The 10,715-nt window shown below is 43.0% G+C and overlaps 1 protein-coding gene across 1 annotated transcript in view; it reads left to right on the top strand.

Annotated features, from left to right (window-relative positions):
- The first annotated feature begins 1,886 nt into the window (after nt 1-1,886).
- LOC134935282 (protein tyrosine phosphatase domain-containing protein 1-like) overlaps nt 1,887-10,715 on the top strand; it is a 64,165-nt gene continuing 55,336 nt past the window's right edge. The window contains exons 1-2 of the mRNA XM_063930442.1: nt 1,887-2,074; nt 3,960-4,040. Of these exons, the coding sequence (XP_063786512.1) occupies nt 1,896-2,074; nt 3,960-4,040 (260 nt within the window). The 5' untranslated portion in view covers nt 1,887-1,895. The remainder of the gene's footprint in view (nt 2,075-3,959; nt 4,041-10,715) is intronic.

Raw genomic sequence — 10,715 nt, 5'->3', positions numbered from 1 at the left:
GGGGGTCGATTCCTTCTTATTCGTCCCCCCCCCCCCCGGTTGTGGTATGTTGGGTTTCTACCTTCAGCCCCTTATCCAACATCAAATAACTGAAGGCCGCAGGAGGCCGAGTCGATCCCCAGTCCCGCCCGGCCAGCCACCCACAGCCGTGGGAGGCCACTCAGGAAGGCAGGGGCACCACAGAACCCCCAATCGTTTAAAGGGGAACCAGCAGGGGGGGGAGGTCTTCGCCACCTACAGGGGACAGCTCTCTCTCCAGGGTGTGGGAAGGCGTCTCTGACAGGTCTCAAATTCACGGGGGGGGGGGGGGGGGGGGGGGTGGCACCCGCAGTGAGAGCCGCTGAGCTGGGCTCCAGACAGGCCGAGGTCGGAGGGGGGGAGGGGGGGCGGTCAGACCGCAGCCGCACGAGACGGGTGCCCGGCAAGAGTCTACGGGGAGGGAGGAGAGGTGTGCCGTCAGCCGGGTCTGCAAGTCTCACTCACCCGGGGGGGCGTCGGACGTCTCCTCCGCGCTGCAGCTGTGCTTCGTTCCTGTGCTCGGCACCCAAGATGGCCACCGCCCGTGTAACGGAGCGCGTTGCTTGGCCCCGAACTGGACTTGGATCACCCCCGTCTCCCAGCGAGGGGCACTGGGCAGTCTGTAGAGGAGCCTCAGCGGGAGCAGGGCCCAGGCGGGTCTCCCAAACGTCCCGGGAGGGCAACCGCCCGGCCGGCGGGTATATCTTGAAATTGAGGTCCCGGCTTCGGAGCAAGGAGTAGGCCGCAATCCGCGGGAGCCAGAAAACCGGCTCCCCGACTCCGCAGCACTACTTCCTCGCTGTCTCACTGATCCAGCACCGCAGCTAGAGGGCACAGGGCCTAAACTAAAGTGTGAGGAGGCTATTTTTATATAGATATCTCTCAGATCCCTGAGAGCTCATATGAATTGCTGCCTTCTCACTCAGCCTCCAGGCCATGCCCCCTTGTTAATAGTTTTATGAATTTATTGGTCCATTGTGTATGTATAGATTACGTAGAGAAGATATGTGATTTTAAGTAAAGATTATGTAATTACTTTTGGCGGGAAAATACATCCGGAAGTAATTTGCATAATTGATCTCCACCCATAATTCTGGAGAGTATAAGAAGGAAGCCAGTTCTAATCCCTATAGACACTCCTGAGGAAGCCTTTTGAAGGTGAAACGCGTTGAGGACTTTCCTGACTACCTCCAGATTAAGGCACTCATTGTGGACAGATTCCTGGACTGCCGTTCAGAAACTCCCCCCTCCTTTTTTTGTTCAGATAAGCCATTTTTATTTATTTTGTATTCTGTACTTTTTTTTATATATATCTCTGATACGAGAATTAAAACCATTTTTTATTACTACTGGTTTGGACCATGGAATGAGAGTGCTCATTAGCAGTGACGTATAACATCTGTTCCGAAAAAGATCTTGTATTATGCCTGAATATTCTTTTGATGCGGTACGCATATTATTAATTGATTAATACTGGAAACAGCAACACATTAGGTCTTATTGCACAACAGTTTTTTGATGTGCATGCTAAAATTTCCTCATCTGGTACGCTTAATACCTATATGAGTGTTGTCGTGACAGAAATCAAAATCTGAAATTACTGCACCATCAGGCGCCTGTTCTTCATTTTCCTTTTATATATATATATATATATATATATATATATATATATATATAAAAATCACAAGTATTTGTAATGTAATGTTGAATATAACCAGATAATTCTTACTTCTCACTTAGAGAATAAAGTTGCATTATCTAATTATAGTTACTGCATGTATTCCTTATCTATAGTATTAAATCATCCTCTGATATTTCGTAAACCAGCCCCAGATATTTTATTGCTGTTGCAGGCAATATCCCCCTCTTCAAAGGTCATGAATTCTCCTACAAAAGAACCACGTCCATCCTATTCAAATACCCGAGAACGACTTGTGCGGGTCGTTCCTCCTCATTTAATCTGTTCTCTTACCTGTGGGGGTCGTGACTGTCGTTATGAGAGCCCAGATGGTTGGACTTTGGAGCAACAAGCAATTCGAGGACTCTACTCCTCTTGGTGAGAAATCAAAATGCTTAGCCGTTAGAAGTATTTCAGAAATAAGAAACTGGTGCGCTCTGAGGTACTTATGATATCTTGATTATTACGTAAAAGTCAACAAGTTACTTCACTCAAAATAGGGTGAAAGTATTGTTAGTACATATGTGCAGTATACAAATCCACTCCCACAGTACTGTCCTTATGTAGACTGCTGTACTAACCTGATCCACAAGGCAATATTCATAGGCATGCACAGCTAATTTTATGAGGAGGTGCACCACAGGAGGGGTGTGTCTAGCACTGCCTTTTGGGCATATTTAGCACTGCCCAGGGACATATCTAGCACTATTTTAAATTCTCTCAGTAAAATCACATGGCTTAATCTAATTTCTCCCTAGTTCCTAATAATAAGGTAGATATAATACACCCCAGAGAAATAAAATGAAACATAATTGTGCGACAACCGGCCAGTACTGACTGTCCGCTACTGCATAACTCTGAGCCGTAGCTGCTGCTGCACACTATCACTGCTTACACTTCCCCAACCTTTCCCTGACCCAGTGGCAGAACTAGAGAGTGGTGGGAATAGATGCATATGCATTTCCCCCTTCTGGTTCTCCCCACACCCCTTGCGCCTTCACCCTGATTTTGAGTTCGCCACCCTGAAAAGTACGGGAGATTTAGGGGGCCGAACATTTGAGTTTTAATATAACAAAGTAAAGTTTAAAATTTACATCTGTGCCTCTTTCTATGCCGTCAGACTCCTGCTCAGCAGGACACCAGCATTTGTCACACATGTCCCCATGCTCACCAGCTACAGACAGCAGTGCCCCTTATTCATATTATGCCATACAGTAGGAGTTGAAATTCACATTATGTGTGGGCTATGTGTACATTGTGCACTATGTGGATTAAATATGAGATATGTCTTTGTGGCTTTTCCATGCGAATACAAATTCTACCGTAATTACTCATACCACGCGCTAATATGCAGGACCGCGTGAGCGGTCATACGCAACTTGCGAATATGCACACGCATGGCAGAGCAAGTATGCGCACGGAGGCCATCTGTGTGGTGTTTGCACGTGATGTGTGTACTGTAATATTTTCCGACTTCGACAGGGCATACTGGAAGGGATCTGGCGTTGGGGCTTTAGTACATCCCGCCCCGGGTTGTCCTATCCAGTTCAGTATATGAATTCACTATAAATATCAGCTTTATTTTCTGTCTCATGTTAGTGCTGTATCCTTTTCATGCCCCCATACTTGGAGAATGTCTGAATCTGTTCATGAGGCTGAGGCATAATTAATCACTCTACCAGTCTCTAAGCTGAATAAACTGCTCTATGGGTCTCATTCAGAACCACACGCAATCCGCACGTAATGCCAATGTTCACTTTGTTGAATGATTGTTTACAACAACTCATGCACTAACATTTCTGAAAACAGTGTGTACGCACAAAAGTGCTGTTGTGATTTGAGACAGTATCGGAAATGTTGCAAAAAAAAATGATGGGTATTCCTGGGCAATGATTGGAAGAAAGCTGGTAATACAGGAACACATGGTTCATTCAGTGTGAGTGTCGCAGGCGTGTTAATGAAAGCTGCTGCATTCACAGGCACACAGCCACAGGCATAGGAGGCCATGGTGTAGTGTTCAATGGTCTGACCAATGGTGGCATATAAGGAGGAGGCACCAATCAGCATTACAATGTGCATGGACGCTAAAACTGGGCATCTTAGACCCTGCACATTTGCCCAAATGGATGTACACAAGGGAAGGAATTGTAGAGGCATTTGCATAAACTCGCAGACAGGTGACCACCAATAGATGCTGCTGCTCCTGTGTGTGCTCTCTTGTCCTTATATTAGATATATTCTCTTTTTGTTCTTGTGATTTTAGGATTACAGAAGAGATACTGGCGATGAGCCGTCCTTCCACTCGTCTCATACAAGAGCACAATATCACCGAGCAGTTCCACAGGTAAGGGCATTTTGAATGGAAGATACTGCAATGCATTCACAATATACTGCATAGAAAGATTAAATGTTTAGAATATTGCACGAGAATATGACAATTCTTAATAGCCGACACAAAGAGAAGAGTCAGAATAATGCATTATCAAATAACATTAGGACTAGTATCAGCTGGAAAGGACAGTACACAAACAGCCATCCAGAAATAACCAGCTGGTCCTGTGGGATTCGCTCAGCAAACCGGCGTTCGGGATGCCAGGAGTCTTAATACCAATGCCGGATTCCCAACACTGGTCAGAATGCCAATGCTGGGATCCTGACATTGATCAAAATGGCGGCGATGGAATTCTCGAATGTAAGTATGCCGATGTTTCTATGGGTCTATATAAGTTAACACCTCAACCCTGGCACACTAAATACACCAAATATTTGCAATAATGCTTACGCACTGCATAGCAACAGTGGAGGAAATCACTCTTTAAGGCAGACTTCCTCCATTTCAAACTTATGCTCTCATCCTTCAGTGCTGCCCTTTCCCTCGCTAAACAGTCATACTTCCAAGAACCTCATCTTCTCCCAGTCTTCCAACCCACGGCGCCTCTTTGCCACTGTCAACTCCCTCCTCTGCCCATCTCCACCTCGTCTACCCTCCCCACTCTCTTCTCTTGACTTTGCCACTTTCTTCACATCCAAAATTTACTCCATACGTCAGAACATCACATCACACCAGACCATCAGCAACCAGTCACCTCCTTTCCCGTACCACCCATACCTCTTAGCAACTATGACATCTTTCTACCATGTATCTGGTGGGGAAGTCATGGCCCTCATCCATTCTCCCCCACACCCACCACCTCCCCACTTGACCCTATATCCTCCCACCTCCTCTGCTACCTCTCTTCTTCTGCCTGTTACCATCTTACTCACTTCCTCAAACTCTCCCTCTCATTAGGCACTGACCCCTCTGCCTTCAAGCATGCATTCGTATCCCCTATTCTTAAACCCCTACCCTTGATCCTAACACCCTCTCCAGCTACCAACCCATCTCTCTTCTCCCTCTTGCCTCCAAACTCCTTGAGCGTATTGTCTACAGTCGCCTTACTGCTTTTCTTTCCTCCCACTCAATGCTTGACCCATTCCAGTCTAGTGTCTGTTGTTTCCACTTCACTGAAACTGCTTCACAAAAGTCTGCAATGACCTCCATGCTGCCAAATCTAAGGGCCACTACTCTCTGCTTAGTCTTCTTTACACCTCTGCTGCTTTTGACACTGTGGACCGCCTTCTCCTTCTGCAAATACTTCACTCCCTTGGTGTGCGTTATACTACCCTCTCCTGTCTGTCCTCCTACCTCTCTGACCATTTCTTCTCTGTCTCCTCCATGACTCCACCCCCACTTCTACTAACTATAGGTGTCCCCAAGGTTCTGTTCTTGGTCCTCTCCGTTTCTCTCTATATACGTCCTCTGTAGGTGAACTCATTTGCTCTTTTGACTTCCGATATCATCTCTATGCTGATGATACATAAATCTTCCTTGCCACCCCAGACCTCTCCCCTGTTCTCCTCACTCGTATCTCCAAATGTCTGTCTGCTATCTCTTCTTGGATGTCCCAATGCTTTCTTAAACTTAACATGTCTAAGACTGAGTTAACCATCAATCCACCCTCCCGCACAACCTCCTCAAGCCACAAAAGTGCGCTGTCTTAGAGTAATCCTTGACTTCTCCATCTCCTTCAAACCATACATTCAGCACCTCTCACAAACCTGCCATTTTCATCTCAAAAATATTTCCAGTATCAGACCCTTTCACACCAAGGATGCTACTAAGACCCTTATCCACTCTCTGGTCATCTCCAGACTTGACTACTGTAATCTCCTCCTATCTGGCATCCATGACAAATGCCTCTATCCACTCCAGTCTGTTCTCAATGCTGCTGCCCGGCTCATCTTCCTTACAAAACGCACTATGTTCACCTCCCCTCTCCTATAAGCCCTTCACTGGCTTCCCTTCCCTTTTAGATTTCAATTCAAGCTTCTCACACTGATTTGCAAAGCCCTCATCCACTCCTCTCCCATTTACATTTCTGACCTTATCTGCTGTAGCTTTGCACTCCAATCCGTCCATTTTGCTCTGCTAATGCACACCGCCTTTCCTGCCTTCTGATTACCACTCCTACCTCCAAGACTTTTCACGTGCTGCTCCCTTTCTTTGGAATTCTCTATGTCTCCCCCTCAGACTCTCCACCTCTCAAAATTTTAAAATGGTCTCTCAGGACCCACTTCTTCACCAAACCCAGCCAAATTGCATCCTACCCCTAAGTTCCATGCTAATTGTCTACCCATCTGTGTCAGCCCCTGTCTGTCTGCCCCTCCCCTTTAGAATATAAGCTCTCACGAACAGGGCCCTCTTCCCTCATGTGCTTTTCCTTCACTTACTTAAACCATCTTCGATGGCACCAAATCCAGCGTTTTTCTGCCACACTGATACTATTTTCGGTATCGTCTACTGATGCAGATATTATGTTTATGTACCCTGTACTTGTCCTATATGGTCTTCAACTGTAAGTCACTGTTTTCCTGTTTTACTTATTTGTTTATGTACTCTGTAATTGGGCACTGCGGATCCCTTGTGGTGTAATATAAATAAAGGATAATAATAATAATAATAATAATAATAATAATAATAAGTTAGAACAACAGAGGAATGACTCTGCACTAGATCTTAACTGTGGTCAATAAAGTGTATTCATTTCAAAAGGAACCAAGTTTTGGTAGAATTAAACCGCTCATAAGAGAAGGTTGGTGGTGGTAACTAACATATTGTGAAAAAGAGGAAATAGGAGCACTTTTTGTTAATGTGAATGTAAAAATAAAATGTAACCTTTAGTATGAGTTTTCTAAGGAGGGGACACAAGGTCCAAAAGACACTGCACAGGTAAGTAAGAGTTAATTTAAGGATATCGATATAAAACCAACCATTTAGAAAAAGAATTATAGTCAGGACCAAGAAGGGCCCTTGAAAAAATCAGTGAGGGATGGAGGTGCGCCACTAAGCTAAATTACAGTATTTTTTCAGAGGTTATTAGTGTAAGCCACTAGTGGGCCTACCACTAAAAAGGGGCTAAGTGTGTGGCGCACTCTTTTGAAATGATTGTTCTATATTAAAATGTTTTAAACTTTTATTTCCATACTTAAAAATAGGCACCATGAACAGGCATAGTATTTAATCTGATAGCCTGAAAGTGCAGAAAATAATAAAATGAAATGAAAGATTTGCCTGTGGGGTTAGGTCATCAAAGTGATGCCAATATCCAATAAATTTATTGTTTAGGCAAAAAAGGGTTTGTGCGATTTAGTAAGCTTTATGAAATATTATTAGAATTAGCCAGTGCTATTTAGCTACTGTTAAGCTCCCTTTGAGACTATGCTGTAGTAATGATCTCTAGGCTATTTCTGCCGTGTTAACCCTTCCATTACCAGGATATGGAATTGCCACCTGCGCACATACATATGCTTTGATACCAAACACACATGGTCGCAATGACCATTTTTTGTGACATGAATATTTAAATATTTGAATGCATATGTTCTGAAACCACTGGCACACGAACAGCAGAGATAAGTGCTTTCGGCTGTTCACCTTATATCAGTCAATAATAGGCTCTTTTCCTGACACGAATACTCGAGATAGTTTATCTATTATCTGGTCTCCAGTACGAGTTGTCTTGTTAGCCATACATTGTTGCAGAATGGTGGATGCAAATCTGTATCAAATTACATTAACACTGTTACTGCAGTCTTGAACAGTAGACTGGTGTAAAGGGTGATTATGTTACAAAACTTTTATAATATTCTCTGTGCTCCTTTCTTCCCCTTTCTCTTTTGTTCTTTTTTTACTCCTTGGTATAAATACAAGTAGTACTATCATTAGAAAACAATGACGGGTGGTCTCTGTGGAGATATGATTCCCTCTATTGGAGGGCTCTCAAGGTAATAATATTACAGAGATCATTACTACAGCATAGTCTCTAAAGGGAGCTTAACAGTAGCTAAATAGCACTGGCTAATTCTAATAATATTTCATAAAGCTTACTAAATCGCACAAACCCTTTTTTGCCTAAACAATAAATTTATTGGATATTGGCATCACTTTGATGACCTAACCCCACAGGCAAATCTTTCATTTCATTTTATTATTTTCTGCACTTTCAGGCTATCAGATTAAATACTATGCCTGTTCATGGTGCCTATTTTTAAGTATGGAAATAAAAGTTTAAAACATTTTAATATAGAACAATCATTTCAAAAGAGTGCGCCACACACTAAGCCCCTTTTTAGTGGTAGGCCCACTAGTGGCTTACACTAATAACCTCTGAAAAAATAACCTTTAGTATGAAACAGTTAAAATAGTATACATTCAGGTATTCTCAGTGGCAGGACAAACAACACAGTGTAGTGTTTAGGAATTACAATTTGTGCACTATAGTACATTGTGGACAGAGCGCTCTCCTACTATTGTGCACAATTAAATAATGCAAAAGGAAAATGATCCTTACTCCATAATTACCTTATGGATTATATAGGTGTTAGTTTTTAAGCAAAGTTTACCTAGGACTCAATAATGGTATAGTATAATACACCATTTTGGTTAATGCAATGAGCACTGATAAAGCACTTGGTAGTTACATACTTTCTAGTAGTTTATAGTACTACAGTGTATCCGGAAGTATTCACAGTGCTTCACTTTTTCCACATTTTGTTATGTTACAATGTTATTCCAAGCTGGAATAAATAAATTTTTCCCTTCAAAATTCTACACACAATACCCCATAAAAACAATATGAAAAAAAAAAATGTTTTTGTGATTTTTGCACATTTCTTAAAAATAAAAAACTAAGAAATCACATGTACATAAATATTCACAGCCTTTGCCATGAAGCTCAATATTGATCTCAGGTGGATCCTGTTTCCACTGATCATCCTTGAGATGTCATTGCAGCTAAATTGGAGTCCACCTGTGGTAAATTTAGTTGATTGGACATGCTTTGGAAAGGCACACACCTGTCTATATAAGGTCCCACACTTGACAGTGAATGTTGGAGGACAAACCAAGCATGAAGTCAAAGGAATTGTCTTAAGATACAAATCTGGGTAAGGGTACAGAAAAATATCTGCTGCTCTCAAGGTCCCAATGAACACAGTGGCCCCCATCATCCGTAAATGGAAGAAGTTCTGAATCACCAAGACTCTTCCTAGAGCTGATCGGCCATCTAAACTGAGCGATCGGGGAAGAAGGGTCCTAGTCAGGGAGGTGACCAAGAACCCGATGGTCACTCTGTCAGAGCTACAGCATTCCTCTGTGGAGAGAGGAGAACCTTCCAGAAGGACAACCATCTCTGCAGCAATTCACCAATCAGGTCTGTATGGTAGAGAGGCCAGACAGAAGCCACTTCTTAGTAAAAAGCACATGGCAGCCCATCCAGAGTTTGCCAATATGCACCTGAAGGACTCTCAGACCATGAGAAACAAAATTCTTTGGTCTGATGAGACAAAGATTAAACTCTTTGGCGTGAATGCCAAAGGAAAGCAGACACCCCTCATCACCAGGCCAAATACCATCCAGCTGTGGGGATGTTTTTCAATGGCAGGAACTGGGAGACTAGTCAGGATAGAGGGAAAGATGAATGTAGCAATGTACAGAGACATTCTGGATGAAAACCTGCTCCAAAGCGCTCTAGACCTCAGACTAGGGGGACGATTCATCTTTCAGCAGGACAACAACCCTAAGCACACAGCCAAGATGTCAAAGGAGTGGCTTCAGGACAACTCTGTGAATGTCCTTGAGTGGCCCAGCCAGAGCCCAGACTTGAATCCGATTGAACATCTCTGGAGAGATCTGAAAATGGCTGTGCATCGACGCCTCCCATCCAACCTGATGGAGCTTGAGAGGTGCGGCAAAGATGAATGGGCGAAATTGCCCAAAGATAGGTGTGCCAAGCTTGTGGCATCATATTCAGAAAGACTTGAGGCTGTATTTGCTGCCAAAGGTGCATCAACAAAGTATTGAGCACAGGCTGTGAATACTTATGTACATGTGATTTCAAAGTTTTTTATTTTTAATAAATTTGCAAAAATGTAAAAAAACCACCTTTTTTTCCACATTGTCATTATGGGGTATTTTGTGCAGAATTTTGAGGGAAAAAATTAATTTATTCCAGTTTGGAATAAGGCTGTTACATAGCAAAATGTGGAAAAAGTTAAGCGCTGTAAATACTTTCCGTATGCGCGTTATAGGCACGTTAGTGATGCAGATAAGCTTTATGTTATATAAAAATCTTCTCCGTATTACATTTAAATTGTAAGACATATAACTTTTTCTGTTTTGGTAGACTCCAAGAAGCCATGCAGTGAAAAGAGTGGGGGAAGAGTACTAGTGGAGCAGTTTCCCATAGCAACCAATCAAGTTTGAGGTAGCATTTATCAAGTACATTCTATAAAATTATAGGTAGAAGCTGATAGGTTGCTATGGACAACTTCATTATTCTCCACTCTTTTCACATCACCCCCAAATTAACACTAGATACCCTTATACATGGAAATGCAGGAGGCTGACACATTTCAGTAACAGTTTCATGTCACAAAATATCACTGCTTTTCCCTATGTAACAAGAGAAATATGGTGGAG

This window comes from Pseudophryne corroboree, chromosome 6, assembly GCF_028390025.1.
Source record: "Pseudophryne corroboree isolate aPseCor3 chromosome 6, aPseCor3.hap2, whole genome shotgun sequence".
NCBI lineage: Eukaryota > Metazoa > Chordata > Amphibia > Anura > Myobatrachidae > Pseudophryne > Pseudophryne corroboree.
Note: the sequence above shows the minus strand (reverse complement) of the source record. Positions and strands in the feature narration are given on the sequence as shown.